General features: G+C 40.5%; 1 protein-coding gene across 1 annotated transcript in view; it reads left to right on the top strand.

The window, feature by feature from the left end:
• The first annotated feature begins 4,212 nt into the window (after positions 1 to 4,212).
• ccdc88c (coiled-coil domain containing 88C) overlaps positions 4,213 to 19,331 on the top strand; it is a 77,128-nt gene continuing 62,009 nt past the window's right edge. The window contains exons 1-3 of the mRNA XM_066694648.1: positions 4,213 to 4,866; positions 7,670 to 7,770; positions 18,129 to 18,237. Of these exons, the coding sequence (XP_066550745.1) occupies positions 4,699 to 4,866; positions 7,670 to 7,770; positions 18,129 to 18,237 (378 nt within the window). The 5' untranslated portion in view covers positions 4,213 to 4,698. The remainder of the gene's footprint in view (positions 4,867 to 7,669; positions 7,771 to 18,128; positions 18,238 to 19,331) is intronic.

Genomic DNA, 19,331 nt, shown 5'->3' with positions numbered 1-19,331 from the left:
GCAGTGAAATTACAAAATGTATTTTTAGAAAACTTAGGGTTGTGCTGACAGCATTCCAGTGAGGATGTGGCTAACCATTCAATACAACCCCACTGTAGTAGAACCTAGATTTCTTTGTTTTCTTGAATTAACTGAAGTAAACTGTTTTGGTCTACGTTTTGATACGCAATATTGACAATGTTCAACATTTTTCTAAAAGATGTACGCAAAGGGTTAAATGTGACTTCGCTATTAGAATACACATTCAAATTTAGGTGGTTGAATGTTTGAGGTCTAGTAGTTTTGCCCTCATTTGGACTAACTAGTAAAAGTGATTTGACTTACAGCAGTGATTTTAAGTGTTCTTAATTCAGTCATGGCATTATTGCTCTTCTGTTACTTATATTAATTATGTTACTTAAATGATGACATGGTCTAGAATCGGATTAAACCATGGTGTGAATGTTCATGGTAGTAAACGATGTCTTCACATTTCATCCTTTTGCTGAAGTTATGCATTATGTCCACTGGAGGGCAGTATCATCCGAAGAATTGCAGCCTTTTTGTTTAGTACCTTCTATTTAAATCCCCCTATGGTGCCTGCTACATTGAAACCAGTTTAATTTTTCACAATGCTCAACCAATATCAAAGCATTTTTACATTGCTTCACAGTAGCTCCAGTTTGGGCACAGTGTTTGATTTATATGCTTACTTTTAACTAAAGAATGAAATATTCATGGGAATCACCATTGCTTAAGCCATATCTTTTGAGATCTTGCTTGCATCACTAACTAGAACATGTAAATTGAAGCTGTAAGTATCCGGAACAGTGGTTTAGAATTGGCAGCATTGACAAAACGAGTTAAAAGACGGACAATGGCAACAAAGAATCCTTGCTACAAACTTTGATTTAATCTTCATAATGAAGGTTAAAATGTTGTGGTTCAATATTGGGTTTCTTGTGATTTACTTCAACTTTATGCAGTTTCAAGTTGTTTTTATTCCCCTCTCTTCACCTACAATTGCATGACTTAGTTTGTACTTTGTTAATCTCTGCATTGTCTTAAGTAACAGCATTTTTCATGCTCCAGTAACTGCTTGCACAAAGACAAATGGACTTCCTTTCAGTCTGTTGGCCTGACCTTGTCATGAATAGCAGGCATGCGATTTTTGCCAGTTGCTTTCTTTCAGGACCTGGCCTTTTGGCGCACTTTAAAATGTCGTGGTTTTGTTCAAGCTTGTGTCAGTTTCCAGGAGACCTTGAATATGGTGAGCAATGCTGCAGTTTAAAGCCTCTGGACAGTTTTTCTTATAACGACCAAATTACTTTGACTACACTTTTTAAACTTGTATCACTGTTGTTTTTTGTCTGCTGAGGCTTCAGATTTTTTTAAATGATGAAAACCAAGTATGGCATAATTGCTAAAGAATTCAATTTTTAATGGAAAGCAAAAACACAAGGCTTCTAAATGTACCAATTTTTTGTTTTTTTGTTGATTACACGTAAGCGGGAAGTGCCATACATTGGTGTAACTTTAAATACTTAAATACCTGGTTAATGGAAGATTTAAACTGCTACTACAGGGCAGGGAAATGTTATTGTAAATTACATACATAAAACTATAACAATGAGATGTTTACATGAAACTAAGTTGATGCACTTATAAACTGCTTTTATAAGGCTATGGTGAACCAAAGACAATCCCTTTTAATTCTGATGAATACACAGGATTTTTAATTAATACTATTTGCATTCCATTGTTTCAATTTATACATGAAGAATGGAGTGTCATTTAGACAATCTGCATATTCTTTGATAAAACTGGCATATCAATGGCACATTTATGTGTGTACTGAAAAAATACAATTGCCTGCTTACATGAAACAAGTCAACAATAGCAATGTGCCTTGACAACCAATAACTCAATCCATTCTCTTCAGTTTGGAAATATGTAATGCTGGTTATGTTTTTAAATAAGCTACCGTTTCAGATGCTGCCTGTGGCAATGGAATCTTCAGCACAGTGTTGCTCTCGCTCACACGCACCCACAGGAAATCGTTAAAGGCTTTTTGGCCTGTTGTTTGCTTGACCTTTGGAGACCCTGGAAAGACTGATGGGGCTGAAGAGCTATGGCAGAACCAGAGGAATGCAGTGCAAACTCTCCACTGACTGGCGTGGCAAACTTGGATTCTAGGGCACCTGCATGAAAGCAACCGCGGGATACTCAGCCATTTCTGTCTTGGCAACTAATTTTGTAGGAGTGTAACCAATAAACCTGTAATATTTTTATTCAACTCAGGACATCAGGACTGTATCATTTCTGAACCTGTGCTGCCTACTAAAATCATTCCTGTTACTTACGGAAGATCAGGATAAAAGTGCCTTTGGTTTATTTCTGCTTTGTGCTGCATGCCCATTTACTGAAGTTGCTCTATTCCAGTCTTTTGCTACATTGTGCAACATATTGTATTTTGTCACTAAGTTGCTCTACTGTGTAGTTTTTGCAATATGTGACTTGTTAAAGGGCCATTTTACAGTTGATAATGGTTTCCCAGTGTTGACCTTGAATGATGGCATTAGCTAAATCTTTTAATTATGCCTGACCTATTACCCACAGGAATGGGAACAGCTATGGACTGAACCAGTGGTCATATTGTGTAGAGCTTATTTTCTTAACGCCTCCATGATAGAGCATCATTTGGTATTCTGAAAAGTGTACCACAGTAATGCCATGCCTTAACACTTACGTTTTACTGTAGGTTTGGGTTTATTATATTGTAAAAATTTGGGCTGGAAGGTGGAAATTAAAAAATGAATTCGATTTTCATTTAACGCAATTCAATAAAAGTACCATTGATGATACTTGCTGGCCAGGTGGAGCCTTTATTCTGTTATCGTATAGTTCTTGCTTGCTGTATTAGCCAACTGGCCTGCACACTGAGGGGTAGGTGGACTGATGCTTGGCATCTATTCCCAGTCTGATGGCAGCGCAACCCGACCAGCTGTAACAGCCACATCTATCACATCAATTTATTTGAATAGCTGTTAAGGAAATTAAATTTATTTGCGCAAACCCCTGCAGGTTACTTTGTACAGTCTGGGAATCATTGTCATCATTATTTTGTAGTCAGTAGCTAGTATTCTGCCTTAGATGTCATTCTGCTTATTTACAGTACGTTAATGTACATGAACAAAACATGAATAGCTAAATTAAAAAATAATTGAGTCTATAACTATTCATATATTATCAGTCAATGCAGTTGCACAGTTGATGGTGACATTTGCCAGACTACACAAGTTACTTGTTTCTGTCACAGGATATCATTGGGAAAAGAGTAGGTTAGGTATATACCTCACTGCTCTCATATCCATTTCCAGCTTTGAGCAGAAAGCCTAAATAATAAATGAATCACGTTTTCTTCTGTAGGTTTGGGTGGCCTTGTTTTAAATATGGGAGATGTGTGAATATTGATTTCATTAATCAGCAGGGACAGTGCTGAAGAGCCTCTCCCCCTCCAGCGCGTCTTGCAGGCGGCGCTAGTGACCCGCCTGCCCGACCGGCCGGCGTCGCGTTTCCCAGCCTTTGTCCCGCACAGCCCCGCAGCACAAAGGCTGCTATGGGAACCATCTGCTGTGTCTAACATTTGAACTTGATTTTCTTCTCTTCCGAGTCCTGGACGGGAACTGCTCCAGTTACCAGGCATGCATGCATCCTTGCACACAACTTTTAATCAAGAGAATACATGCATACATGCAAGCATCACCTTTTAATGTTATAGCATACATGCATATTCCACATGTTGATTCGCATTATCCGTGCACAAGTTACCATACCTCTTTAGATATACGTATTGAATCCAGACATTCACACGGAATTCCCAAATACATTATAAAATGGAAATACACAAATTATGGATTAAGATAGTGCTGGGCTGATGCCAGTTCAATCTATAGCACACATCGCGCTGCCACAGCCCGCCGATCAATGGATTCAACGCTGCGCAGGGCACGGCAGTGGGCGCTGTGGGCGCACTGAGCCCGGCTGCTCCGCTGCTCTGCTCGGTGTGTGAGCACTAGTTGAGCTCTAACCGTGTTTCGGCTGTTGGTTACGTCATTTCGACCCAAACCCGTTTTCCGAGCGCTCCCATTGGCTAAGCCCGCCTCTGCTAGCACTCTGTCCTGAGCCGCGATTGGCTGCCTTGGCCGTCGCTCTGAGGAGAGCCCGCCTGCGGTCACAGGTTGGATGCTGTGAGAGACAGCGCGGCGGAGCGAGGTGGAGGTGCACGGCGCTTGTGTTTCAACTTCGCTGTTTTGTAATATAAATAACTTTTGTTTTTCTGCACGCTGAATGCAACACCGCCTCCTTGCTATATATTTATTGATATGAACTGGATTTTTGTATGCACTTACCAAACTAAAAGCACTGGCCCTCCATTGGATTCTATGAAATAAATAACTTTTGCAATGGAAACGTCTGCTCTCCCGGAGTCCAGCGCTGTTTTCGCCTCATGCACCACTGCTTTAAAATGAGCAGAATAGTATTTGGGACTTTGCAGTAAACCGTCGTGGTTTATTTTGAACGCATTGGAGTTTGCACCATCTCTCTGGATTTAAACCTTTAACCGCTTTTTTAAAATTTATTTTTCTTTTTGAAATATCCCTCTCTGCGCGCCGTGAAGATGCGAGCGCTGCTGGCTATTGTTTCTGGGCTGCGGGCATGCGTGCTCTTGGCGTGGGATCTGGTCTGAAATGGTCTCAAACCCTCACAGTGGGAGTCAAGTCCTCTTGTAAAGTTGATCGTGCCGTGGGATATTACCTGTTTAAAATGGATGTCACGGTGTCGGAGTTAATGGGACACTTCTTGGAGTGCCCGCTGGTGATTTGGGTAAGATTTGCATGCTTTCATTGACTTGTTTGCCAGTTGCATCTTCAGTCAGGGCTTGAGAGACTACCATCTGAGCTGCAGTCACTGTGGCCGGGTGTTGAATGAAGTACAAATGGTATGCTGCTGCTGCTTCATATCATTTCGTTTGGTTTCTGAACCACATCTGTATGTATATAGCTGATATTTGTTGAGTCTTTATAAGTAACGTTTTCAGATCAGCATTATTAAACCGTCCATTACAGCCTAACTATTTGAAAGAGTCCAGACCCAGCTTAGTGTTACTGTTGCAGTACTTGTGAAAGCGAAAGCTGCATGAAACGAGACTGCACACCTTTTCATTTCCAGACGGATTTATTTATTATTTTTAAATACTGCAATAGATGTAGATTTTCTCTTGTTGTTGCCCACTGACGAATTTTTTTTATTGCTGGTATCACAAATAATCCTACAATTGTGAAACCTATAAATGCCTTTTATTAAAAATGTGAACTATTTTTTTTTCCTGTTAAACTGAATTAAATCTCTTCTCCGACTCTAGTGAATAGGCGAACGATTTTATCTGAACTTTATTCAACACTAGAAGTATACAAATGTTTAAACAAATAGACTAGTGTGCCATTGGGACCTGTCTTTTCCCCTATTGTGACATGGAAAATAGGTGATGAGGTATTGCCATTCAACAGAGTACTGAATTTTCCTGTTGATTCCAGTATCTTGGATCTTTCTGTTGTGCAGTAGAGGAGTACCCAACTGTCTCCTCAATGCATCTGATATTATTTATGATCACCATTGTTCAGAAATGGTTTGCAGTAATTCCCAGGACTTGAGTCTAACGCCACAACAACACCAGCATGGCAAGGTGACCACTGCTTGTGATTCTGTGCAGGAAGTCCTAGCTTTTGCTTATCCTCTTGGAGAAAATGTGTCTTGTTGTTTTTGTTCCTTGTTTGTTTTCCTTAAGGTGTAGAAAAGTAGATTTTTGTTGCTACTGAGCAGGGCAAGGTTATTGATCTTGAGCTGTAATGCCAAAATAAATAGACAAACAAACAAACCAAAAAGTACACTTTAAACATGCCAGTCCCTTGCTATGTACATAAATATATCTTTGTTAGTTGCTTAAAAGCCCATGGTACCATTGTGATCTTTCCATGAAAACAAAAGTACAATGGTTATTATAGTGCCATGGAGATTGGTCAAGTCGTATCCCTTATATAATACTAGCCTATGTAGTGAAAGAACGAGGATGCACTGCACTATGTACTGCATACCAAAATCTAACAGGCACATCTTGAAGTCAAAGAGCTACATCTTGTTTATGCCCCATGCTCCAAGTCACAGATCCTGTGCCCTGCTACTAAGACTGAGGGAGTGATCTATAGGAAACCTGTAAGGGATATCTCTGTACAACATTGACTGTTCAAACACTGAAAACAGCAGAACTGAAATGAAACAACCCCATTACCAGAATAGATTTAAGAGCAGTCAGGTGTCCCTTTGGGGGATTAGAAGTTTTACCCACATCCTCTTGAGTCTCACATTATTTCGTTATTAGGCTCCTCCTCCTTTTGCTTCTTTCTGCTTTACATTAGCAGTGATGCTGGCAGCAAGTGCTGCAAAAGCACTTTTCAAAGAAGGTCCGGAAGTGAGATTCAGGATCTGATAAGTACCACTTGCTCCCTAAAGAAACTGAATACATGCAAAGGGACTTTTGTGGACTTTCCAGCCCAGTTTAAACAGTTAAACAAATTGGTCTTTTCTGAAAACCTACATACATTATTGTAACACACTCCACTGCAGTTCTTTGCTATTTCTAAGGTAATCTAATTATTATTTTATAGAACTGGGTTTGGTCAACAGCTGCGATGGATTTTTTTTTTTCACAGCACTGTTTTGGAAACCAAAATACATACTTTAGATACAAATCAGATGAAACTCCAAAGATGTGGACTAGGCCAAGGTTGTGTTTACTCTTTCTTACGGAAACTGTTCATGATGCTGTGAACGTGCTGATATTTCTGACTAGTTATCTGGCATTTGTATTGAATCCTCAAAGTCTACAGTTCAGCTGCTCATTAGCACATTTTCATGAAGGTCATTACATTCAGTAAGCCAAATGCAACCTGCGATGTAAATAAGCAGGGAGTTTCCAAATGGATCATGTGAAAAAACACGACAACAAGAATGCTTCCTTCATAATTGTGCCAAAAAATCAACATGATATTCTTAATTATTTACCACCTTTCCTATGTAAAGAAAATTACTTTTTAAGGTTACCCTGGTGTTGCAGTGTTTTTTTCTCCTCCTGGAGTTGCTCAGGTTACAATGGCGAGGGCAGAAGAATGCTGCAGGGTTCCTGGTCTTTGTCATGCTTGGTGCAGCTTCTTCATTCCAGCCTCTGGGTTTGCTTACAGCTGATGAATTTCCAGCTAGCAGTGACACCTACTGCAGTGCTGGCTTGGCATCTCTGTAACCTACATCTTTGCTGTATTATAAATACATCTTAATGGTTCGGGGAGGATGGTTAATAAATTGCGATAAAAGTGCTTGCTTTTTTAATGAGCATTTTATTGGGTTTACATTACTGTGTACTAATAACATTCTTGCACTGGCAACCTGCAAAAGGCTTGATCAGCCATTCTAGGCTGATCGGTAGCACCCGTTTTAGTGACATCTGGTTGTCTTGAAACAAGTGCCTCTGGTTTTCCGTGCGAGAGAAATGAGTGATGGGGCATGGCATCGGCATTTGCTATGGCAGCTGTGTGAACTGTGTACTGATGGCGTTTCCTGTCTCTCTGTCTTGCAGGTCAAAACCTTTGGGCCCTTGGGAGGAACAAATGAAGATAAGCTGTCTATGTATATGGAGCTTGTGGATGGCATCTTCTTGCACAAGATAATGCTTCAAATGTAAGTGCAGGCTTTCACAGAGGAACTGCGTTACTGCTTTTTAGGCCCTTCTACGACTACCTAAAAAGTAATTGCTACCTGTATTGTCGATGCTAACTGTGTGTCAGATGGTGCTGTGCAGTGTTACGCTTTTCCTTGGGGGTCGGGGTTGTGGTGTTTATTGGCCTGTTTATATCCCTGCTTGCTCACTACAAACTGCGATTGACGAAGTAAATGGTTTGATTAATTAATGATTGGCATTGTTTTTTTGCTTTATTCTTCCACCATGTACGTTTTGACTGAGAGTAGTGTAGATGCTTTGTTTCTTCGGCCACTTCAGTGCCGATCACATAATTTGCTGTTTGTTCCCAGATCAATCTTTTAAACTTGTATGCTGGTTTTGTAATGACTACAGTTCACTGATGAATCAGCTGAAATGGGATAAGGGTGACCTGTTTCACTTACTGTGTAATTCAACTACCTAATAGTAAAAAGAATGGCTCAATGAAATATCTGTCTGTCCATGAAGAATTGGGTTACCAAAGCACGTAAACGGTAAACATATCATAAACTACATTAAGCATATGTAACATTATGACTTAATAAACATCATTATTCTCCTACTATACGTAAGAACCACTTCCCTCTACAGTAATCTAAACCCCCAACCTCCTCCTATACCATCACATGCCACATTCCCCCTCTAACAGAATCAGAACTGAGGCCCACATTCCCTGTACTGACTACTCATGTTCCCAAGTACGAGTGTGTGCTTTGTTTGGTATGTGTGTGTGCTCGGTGCTGGTAGTATTTTCACAGCATGTAGAGCAGGACAGTGTAGAGAACTGCTGGGTTACAGTAGGTCGTAACTGCAGAAAAGGGCGTGTACAACCCCTAGAGACACCCCAAGAGCTTGAATTGCCCAACAGGTTCCAACTGCTGGACACCGAGTTGGACAGTGACAGCTCAGAGGGTGATGGGGGGGCAGTTGAGCACCAGAGCACCATGGTGCCCATTCCCCCCCAGAAGAAGGAGGTAGTTATAGTAGGAGACTCAATTCTTAGAGGTGTAGATCACACAGTGTGTTCTAGTGACAAGGAGACCCGCATGGTATCTTGCCTGCCTGGTGCTCAGGTTGCAGATCTCCCTAAACTAGTAGACGGGCTACTGGCCAAAGCCGGGGGGAATCCACTGGTCGTGGTCCACATTGGAACCAATGATATAGGAAAAGGTAGGACAGAGGTTCTGCAAGACAAATTTAAAGAGTTAGGAACAAAACTAAAGAGCAGAACCTCCACGCTACTTTTTTCTGAAATACCTCCGGTACCACGTGCCAGGCCAGGGAGACAGGCAGAGATTAGAAAGTTTAACACGTGGTTGAAAGCTTGGTGTAGGGAAGAGGGGTTTAGGTTTATGGAGCATTAGTCTTTCTTCTGGGATAGATGGGACCTGTACAAACTGGACTGTCTACATCTAAACAGAAGGGGGGCTAATGCATTGGGAAAGCGTATGTGCAGTGAAATTGAGAATCATTTAAACTAGGAACCAGGGGGGCAGGGAGCTCTGACAATGGGAGATGTTCCTCTAAGGAAAGAAAACAAAGGGAAATTGGTAGTAGGAAAGTCCTGAAATGTTTGTACCTCAATGCCAGGAGTATAAGGAACAAGATGTTAGACTTGGAAGCCACAGTGCTAGCATGTGACTACGATGTTGTAGGAGTGACAGAAACATGGTTTACAGAAAATGATGGGGATGAATACAAGTTGGAAGGATACACACAGTTTAGGAGAGACAGGCAAAATCGAAGAGGGGGTGGGGTAGCATTATATGTGAAAAATGACATTGAGGCAGAAGAACTTGTATTAGATCCCAGTAACGGAACAGAATCTTTGTGGGTGAAACTTTTGAACAAGACAGTAGTTAGAGAACCAATGGCAAATTGTGATCACAATATGATTAGCTTTGAGGCATTCTTTCATAAAACAAGGTCCAAGTCTAAAACAATGGTCTACAATTTTAGAAAAGCAAACCTTGAAGGTATGAGATGGCACTTAGAAGAGGTAGACTGGAGCACATTGGATACAGAGTCAGTTGAAAATGGATGGGTATATTTTAAGAATATACTACTTGAGGCTCAGGAGAAATTTGTACCAAAATTTAGCAAATTGAGGACCAAAAAACTCTGGCCAAAATGGTTTAATAGAGGTATGCAAAAAAATATCAAGAGAAAGAAAATGTTGTATAGCGCATACAAAAGGGATGGTGACGAAACATAATACGTAGAATATGTTGAGCTGCAAAGAGATCTTAAGAAAGGGATCAGGAAAGCAAAGAGGGAAATAGAAAGAAACATAGCTCTTGGAGCTTAAATCAATACAAAGAGCTTTTTTCAATATTACAACAGCAAGCGGTCAGTAAAGGAGGAAGTGAAACAGATAAAGGGCAAACATGGAGGTATCTTGGAAAACGAACAAGATGTGGCAAATGTTCTAAATGAGTATTTCACAGAGGTTTTTACAAAAGAAAAAACAGATGACATACCACAGGTTGACAATCAGTCCAGTCAAACCCTAAGAGAGATCAGGATAAATGAGGAGGAGGTACTAAAGGGACTAGCATAATTAAAAACCAGCAAATCACCTGGGCCAGATGGGATATTTCCAACAGTACTTAAAGAAATGAGGGAAATTATTTATAGGCCGCTAACTCAATTATTCCAAATGACACTTAGAACAGGGGATGTGCCAACTGACTGGAAGACAGCAAATGTCATACCAATCCACAAGAAAGGGGACAAAACTGAGCCAGGAAATTACAGACCAATCGGTCTCACCTGCATCACTTGTAAAATGTTGGAAAAAATGATTAGACAGAAAATAGAGGAGCATCTTAATGAAAACCATATTCTTGGAGATAGTCAACATGGGGTTTAGACGAGGCAGATCATGTCTTACTAAATTATTAGAATTTTTGAACATGCAGTTGCAGCTGTAGATCAGGTGAAAGCATATGATATGATATACTTAGATTTCCAAAAAGGTTTTTATAATGTTCCACACCAAAGACTGATCCTCAAATTGGAAGCTGTAGGCATTCAGGGTAATGTAAGTAGATGGATTATGAACAGGTTGATCTATAGGAAACGGAGGGTGTTGATTAGAGGAGTTGCTTCTAACTGGAGTGAGGTTGTTAGTGGAGTTCCACAGGGATCAGTACTAGGGCCTTTGCTTTTTCTAATCTATATGAATGATCTGGACTCTGGGATAGTTAGCAAACTTGTCAAATTTGCAGATGATACTAAAATAGGTGGCTCAGCAGATACAATCTTGGCAGCACAGGCTATTCAGAGGGATAATATTCAGTTGTGGGCTGACACCTGGCAGATGAAATTCAATGTGGACAAGTGCAAGGTAATACATGCAGGTAACAAAAATGTCCACTATAATTACACTATGGGAGGTACAGATCTAGATGAACTAACGCATGAGAAAGACCTAGGAGTCTACGTGGACTCCTCAGTTTCTCCATCCAAGCAATGTGGGGAAGCAATAAAAAAGGCAAACAGAATCCTAAGGTATATTGTCAAAAGTGTAGAATTTAAAACAAGGGTAGTAATGTTAAGACTGTACAATGCGCTAGTTAGACCTCATCTGGAATACTGTGTACAGTTCTGGGCACCACACTTCAAGAAGGATATTGCTGCTCTAGAGGCAGTTCAGAGGAGAGCAACCAGACTCATTCCAGGTCTGAAGGGAAAGTCCTACTCGGAAAGACTGAGGGAACTGAACCTTTTCACCCTGGAACAGAGGAGACTACTTTGGGACAAAATCATGAAAGGCATCAACCACATCAAACCAGAGGAGCTTTTCCAGATCAGCAGGGACACACGCACCCGGGGACACAAATGGAAATTGGGCTTCAAGGCATTCAAAACGGAAAACAGGAGACACTTCTTCACACAGAGAGCAGTCACAATCTGGAATAAACTACCCAGCGATGTGGTAGAAGCTGAAAGTTTGGGAACATTGAAAAATAGACTGGATAGTATCCTTGGATCACTTAGATATTAATGGACACCAAACGAGCACGATGGGTCGAATGGCCTTCTCTCGTTTGTAAACTTTCTTATGTTCTTATGTACTCAGTACTCAAGCACAACCCAAAACCACTCTGATTTCACAAGTGCTTTTCTGGTACATGGAAATACTTTCTAAATGTGTGAAAGAGCTGATATCAGGTGTTTATCATCTAAATTGAGACGACACAAAACTGAGAACCATTTTAATCTTAAGAAATGTGGAGTGTACGAGTTTTTAATGCACTTCCATGAGTCAGAGTAAATAATGAAAATGATTTCTACTTATTTATACTTTATTCACTGATGTTTTGGTGCATGCCTGATTACACCGATCAGCCATAACATTATGACCACTGACAGGTGAAGTGAATAACACTGATAATCTCTTTATCATGGCACCCGTCAGTGGGTGGGATATATTAGGCAGCAAGTGAACATTTTGTCCTCAAAGTTGATGTGTTAGAAGCAGGAAAAATAGGCAAGCGTAAGGATCTGAGCGACTTTGACAAGGGCCAAATTGTGATGGCTAGACGACTGGGTCAGAGCATCTCCAAAACTGCAGCTCTTGTGAGGTGTTCCCGGTCTGCAGTGGTCAGTACCTATCAAAAGTGGTCCAAGGAAGGAAAAGCGGTGAACCAGCGACAGGGTCATGGGCGGCCAAGGCTCATTGATGTACGTGGGGAGCGATGGCTGGCCCGTGAGGTCCGATCCAACAGACAAGCTACTGTAGCTTATATTTGTCTCAACCCTTGAATAAAGTACTTCTTGCATTTTGCATTCTGTTACATTTACATCTGTTTGGCCCTAGGTCTGCCTCGGAGTAAATGTTCTGATTTCAATAGAGTTCTTGTTCCACATAGTTGTAATTTGCTTGATTTCAGTATTGGTGTTGTGTTTTTTGTAAACGGGAAATAAATCTATAACTAGTGTGAGTCAATCTCTTCATTTAAGCATGGTATCACTTGCATGTCTGGCAACCAGCAGCTCACTTCCAGTTTGATAACTGCCTGAGTGACAATACCTTAACTGCAGAGTTATCTGAACCACTTTTAAAGGTGCAGTAAAAAATAATATATATTAATATCGAATATATATTAAAAGCTGTTTCTGAAATTTGTGGTTTTAAAATAGAACTGCTCTCAAATTGAAATATTAGCGGGACGTTTTCTCCAGTGCTGATGCTGCCAGTCCACTTGAGGTACTGCAAACAAACAGTAAGCAGGTGTTTAGTGCCATGCTGTTTTGGTCCAGTATGCTTAAGGCCCTTTTTATTTGAACACCTTTCACTTCGGCAGGAAACAGACTGCAGGGGCTTGCGTGGGTGGGAGTTTGTTCATGGGTGGCTGATAACCGCTCTTTGTAAACGTTTGCATATGTGTGAAGAACGTGTACAATGTGTTTTTAGAATAAATACATACATAAAATCTATTCTTGTCCTCATTAGGATTTGGGGGACATAAGTTACTGAAAAAAGTGTATGTAAAGATTGTATTTGTCTGCAGTAATAGAATCCATGAATGTAGGCATGTTTCAAGGCTAGAGATTAACGGGGAGGAAGTCTAGTTAGTTCCCGCGCCTTTTTTGGTTGAAGTCTGACTCACTATGCTGCAGGTGTTTGTCTCTGCAATCTGCCTTCCTCCCAGCAGCCTCCATTAGAGCAGCAAGCGTTCATTAATTGATGAACATGAATGAATCATCTGCTATACTTAAAGACAACCAAATAATATGCACATGAATATTTAAGCACGTGGGTGTTTTGATTGCTGCGATTAATTCCATGGTTTGTTTGCCTTTCCCTTTCAGAGTAAATGCATTTAATTGTATTCATTGATTTGAATGAGGCGATACTGTGATACTTCGGGGCCTTGAGGATTTTTTTTTTTTATCTTAGATCCAGGCAGTGGTAACTGTCAGTGTGATTTATTCCTACCCAGCAATGCTGAATGCATTTTGTGTTGTGCTAGAGGTAAGAGAGGTTCACAATTAAGTAGGAAGTAGAATCTCCCTGCCATCAGCTCTCCTTTAAGTGCTGAGTCACAGAGCAGTTCATTCTTATCAGCTTCTCAGGAACTTCTATGATTTCAAGAGAGATCAGCGTACGTTTTATCAGATTTCTTATTTACTGAGCGTTGCATTGCAAAAGATGAAATGATGCTTCTATCATTAATTGTATTTGAATACTCTCCCTCTGTCTGAAACCAATTCAAAACACCTCAAAACACTGTTCAGAAATGGGCTTCAGTTTGTAGCAGGAGTTGTTACCTTAGGACACCTATGCACAATCCACTCCTTCCCCCATTGAGTAGGACTGAATAAAACAGTACTTGCACCGATGCATGATTTGCATTTGTTAATATAAAAATGACGTGCTGAAGGACTAAAAAGGACTCTGCCACAGGAGCCCAGACTCTTAAACTAAATGTGCTGACTCAAAACAGGACGAGCACTTGCCACCTGATCACATTCGTGGAGGTTAACTTGCAGACCGATTCGAAGCCAGCATGTTGTGAACATCAGGGTGCTACAGGAGCTTAAACTGCAGGTCTTAAATTATTGGTCTCTGTCTGCAATGCTCTGCGGTGGCTCAGTATTATGCTAACACGACTGGAATGTTTAGAATTCTCTGCTGTGTGCCAGATTGATATGAACTCGCATGGTTTTTAAAGGGTTTAAATCGCAACTGAGGTTTTGCTCTTAAAGATATTTGTTTTGTTTTGCTACTTCCAGATATGAAAAAAGGTCTCTACATGCTCTTTAAGTTCCACACTGCATGAGCTCTGTGTCTTTTGCCTCTTTGTTTTCAGCCCAACTGCGATAATGGCATCCACAACCCCCCCACCCCATTTTCGCCCCATCCTTCCTGAAGCATCCATTAGTCCTTTAGCCCTCTGGCTGTGGGCTGCACTGACCCCTTTCTGAACAAGGCTGGGGCTTAAATACCTCTGCTGCTGGAACAAAGGAAATATTATCTGATCGGGGGGGGTGTGGAGAATATAACGCTGCGGGAACAATGAGTTTATGGTCTGTGTTGAACTGCAGGCTTTCTCTCGGTCAGGCCTATCCCCTTATCCGCAGATTAAAATAATAACAAAATGCTTCTTCTCAGTATCATTGACTCTCAGGTGTTTTTTTTTTTTTTTTAATGAGATTTCCTTTCAATTCAAGTTGCTCAGAAATTGTTTAAACTGAGAGATTTGTTTGCTCTATATTGTGTACTCCTACTCGGGGGGCGCATCTCTTCTCCCACAAGCTTTTGCTGCATGTGACACAGTACCTGGATGAAGTTCCCAGTTCACTCTTTCACCCCTCCACTCTTCTGTAAAATCTGCTCAGCCTGTTGCCAATACTAACTTCACGTTTCTCCTTAAATAAGACCAAAGCACTAACAATGACTGCAAGCACGTCAGTCGGACATTCGTATAAGATCACTTGTTTGCAATAGTGTAGTTCTGTGTTGGACATCCTAAGCAATACAGCATGATTGAAATGGTTGTGTTCACTCGATGTCAACAACATTGCTACCCCAAGGCATCATTTGCATGCTGCCTGCTTTGATGAGTCCAAAACCAAAACTGAAAGGTGTTTGAAAATTTTCTCTGTGGCTGGGTTAGTGGATGGTGTGTTAGTGGCATTATCTCATGAGTCCTGTTAATTGGGGGAATCTATATTTCTGTGCAGGTCAGAGATATGAAAGCCTGCAGATGTTTTCTCTCATCTAAAATAAGCACAGCTCGACATTTTTAATAGATGTCATTTATGTATTTAGCAGTGTTAGTTTACTGACAGAGAAACAGGGTGGACAAGTAGGTTTAGATCTGATAAAACAGGGAGAATTATTTTGTGTCGCTTTCATTTTTAGTTATCCAAGGCTGTTGGGCAAAACCATTAAAAAATAAAATGCAAACACAAAGCCTAGTTCTAATTGGTTTTTGTTTTTTTCCACCCAGAAACTTGGGGGCTCTATCAAGCTTTAAATGTGGTTAAAGGTTCCTCCTGCAAGTTGACAGGGTGATTATCTTTATCTTAATCCATCCTTAATCTACTGTCTGAGATTGCAAGGCTCCTGGGAGAGAGAGAGTGACAGAGAGCGAGCTACTGCACTGTGCTTGCAAAAGGTCTCAAACAGTGTTAAAAAGACCAGCAGAGGTTGGGGGGGGGTAGCAGGCATTTCCTTCTCCAGCCTTTTGCAAACTAAGCTTCTTTCAGCAGTGCACAGGATATGCAGCCAAATTTGGCAAATTTGCATGCAGTTGCTACAAAACAAATGTAAATGAGCCAAACCGTCTCTTTGCCGCCCTATGAACTCGGAACCAGCAGCCTTCCCATAGAAATGCCCCAGACCATCTGAGCGAATGGATCTAATTTTTGCCATGGTGCATAGTATTCTGGACTGGTGTCAAGGGACTAAAGTAAGAAGAACTGACTTGCAGAGAAATGCCTTAATTTTACTTATTTAAATAATCTAATAACAGAGAAGTAAATCTTTGCTCTTTAGTTCACTCTCCTTATTGGTAACCAATTCATATCTCTGTATCCTGTTTAGATGTTCAAGCTATTGCAGTACATTTTCATTCTGTTTCAGTGAGAGGGCTGAGAATATCTTAGTTTGGTTAGCAGGGTGCTCATATCTTTCCATCTGGATCTGTGTGGCGATAGGCCTGGGAATTCAAGGCTTTGTTTTGGCATTCTGTCAGCTGTTTCCTACATTTAGAATAGGAATGGGTGGCAGTACTTCAGTCAAGTATATCTGAGCACATTTTATTACTCAGAGTTCAAGAATATCTCTTAAATGAAGGTGAGTTAAAGATATATATTTGTCACATATCTCAAATATATTTATATTAAATGTATTTCAAAGATTCACTTTAGGATTTATTCCACTGTTGAGTTGTTGGCTTTCCTAGCATTTATCTTAAAGGCTTCATTAAAATGTTTTAGACTTGGCAGGAGTTCTGGATTTTTTCTACAGACATCTAGAGCTGTAGACCTTTAGTTAAGCTATAGTTTTTAACTGGTACCTAGTCAGCATAGGCAGCAGTAGGTAGGCCAGGCAAGAAAATGCCATATTCATGACTTATTTGATTGTGTGTAACATTGGAGTTTGATTGGAGGGCTTGTGGCCATGTTTGTGGAGTGTACATAGGAGGGCAATATTGTCTGGCCTTAAGATTTGAGTGTAGAGTAATTGTTTTAGTACTAATGCAGTAAATACCAGAAATTCCCATTCCTCAGTTTGAAAAGCATTCACCAACTGCTTCTTTTGAATGTGTGATGTGAGGAGAAGAGAAAATCTGTCAGAAATTGCCTCATGTTGTTGACCTAGAGCAGTGTTCCCCCCCTAAACCACAGAGGGCCACTTGATTTTTCTCCCTTCTATTCTTTCAGGGCCACATATGTTGTCCCCTTTTACTTATTCCCAAACAATTCCCTACACACATTTAAATAAGGAATACATCACTGAGTGTATGGATTATACAGAGGCAGCTGAAGAACCACTCCTAGAAATTCCACAAGACACTTTTGAATCATGGGACATACAATGAGAAACTCTGGCCTAGAGAGAGGATAACTGTGTGAAAGTTTCTAGATTTGTCTTAAACACCAAGGCTCTTGTTTACAGAGATCCAAGATAGAGAAATGTGCTTCAATATTAAATGTTCCATTTAAAGATTGTAGAAAGTGTATTTTTGTCACTGCAAGTCATTCTCGCGTGGCAGAACTATACCGAGTTAATTGTAATCTGTTTAGGTCATTTAGGATTAGCCATCAGAGCCTCATTATCATACATTGGTGGCCCTTATGTAAATTACAGAGCGCGGATGTTTCCATGCCCATCTTTTATCTTTGCTTGAGATGCTGTTGATGGTCGGTCTCTTCAGAGGTGTACGGGTTGGAGACACGATCAGTGTGCAGAAGCCTTGGCAATGAAATGTCAGGCACTAATGCAGCAGGTACACTGTCTGGAATAAGTTGTAGCTCCCTGTTTGAACTCTGCTATTGAATGGGATTTCTGTACAGTTTTCTGTAGGCCGAATAGTTTTTCTCATGTTTAATTTACCAACCTGCAGAGGAGACGTTGGGCTTCCGCTCTATTAAAAGCAAATGTACAGAGATGAAAGACTTCATCTTCACTTAAGAAAATAGTAAAAGAGGTATCTCTCATAAGTGATCTTCTAGCTGTGTAGTAAAGGGAATTGGTTTCAGTGCTTCAGGTATTTACTAAACCTGTAACTTATTTGTATTATTATACCAGAGACGCTTGTCTTTTTTCTAACACTACACTTCTGTTCTTTTCCTGCAGTGACCCCAGTCCCACAAACCAGAGGGTGAACAAAAATGTCAACAATGATGTCCACCTCCGAATTCAGAACCTCAACATCCTCATCAGACACATTAAAAACTACTATCAGGTGAGGCTCTTGCTCCCCCCCCATATTTCCTGTCTAGGTTGGAGTTTGAGCTCTGTAGCAAGAAGAAAAAAAAACTTGCAGGAAGTAGGGAGAGCACATGCTGAAGTGACGTTGAAAGTGTTGTTCACAAAAGTGAAACCTTGGCAGTCTGACATCTTTGTGCACCGTCTGAAGATGTGGACTTTGTTTACAATTTACACTCCTGACGAGCATAATTTGCATTTATTGACATGAACATTGCACCTGGCTCTAAAGATTTCGGATTTTAGTTATTTACGAGATGTACGTCGTGGTTTGATTGTAAAACCTTGACTGAAAAACGATTTTGTTGCCTTCCTTTATTTATTGCACTCCTGTTAGACCACCTGAGTGAAAACCTTTTGAACACGTTTCTTTATGCTTAGTCTTGCCGCTGTCTGTGGTCAGTGTATTGTAGAATATAAAGGTGACTTCTACTCTTGTGTGTTGTCTAGGGGTAAGAACACAATCTGTGAGTTTATTATTGTTGGCTGGTGATTGTAGCATCACTTGAGGAGCTCCACAAAAACACACTGCTCTGTTAACTTAATTACTCAATGTTGTAAATACTGGTTACATTGTCCAGTGCTATAGTACTGATCAATATTTTTTTTCTAAGCTATGACTCGTATGACTTATGTTTGCACGTTATAATTAAGTTAGTTGGAAAATAAGGCAACACGCAATCTGTAATTTGTCAATGTAAAAACCGTTCAAAACCCATTCGTATGCATCCATCTATACCATGTGGCGCAGCTTCACACTAACTTTGAAGTGAAGTCATGAACGTATTCGTACTTGGGGTAGAATTAGCAGGCATGACTGTCACACTGCAATAATAGACTTGGACTTTCACTGTTATCTGAATTTACTCTCTAATACTGAAACAGTTTCTTCTGCAGGGTGCTACAGGGTGAGTGCTAATGCATGTTTGTGTTTGTATATTGAAAGATCCACAATCCTCATGGTTGTTAGCTGACCTCTTGAGCACATTTTTTTTTCAAACGCCACTGGTTGCTTAGCAAACCTCCAGAAGCCCGGCCACCTTCTTCGAATGCTTCCAGGTTGCAGTTAGG

This window comes from Amia ocellicauda, chromosome 21 (genome assembly GCF_036373705.1).
Source record: "Amia ocellicauda isolate fAmiCal2 chromosome 21, fAmiCal2.hap1, whole genome shotgun sequence".
Classification (NCBI taxonomy): domain Eukaryota; kingdom Metazoa; phylum Chordata; class Actinopteri; order Amiiformes; family Amiidae; genus Amia; species Amia ocellicauda.
Note: the sequence above shows the minus strand (reverse complement) of the source record. Positions and strands in the feature narration are given on the sequence as shown.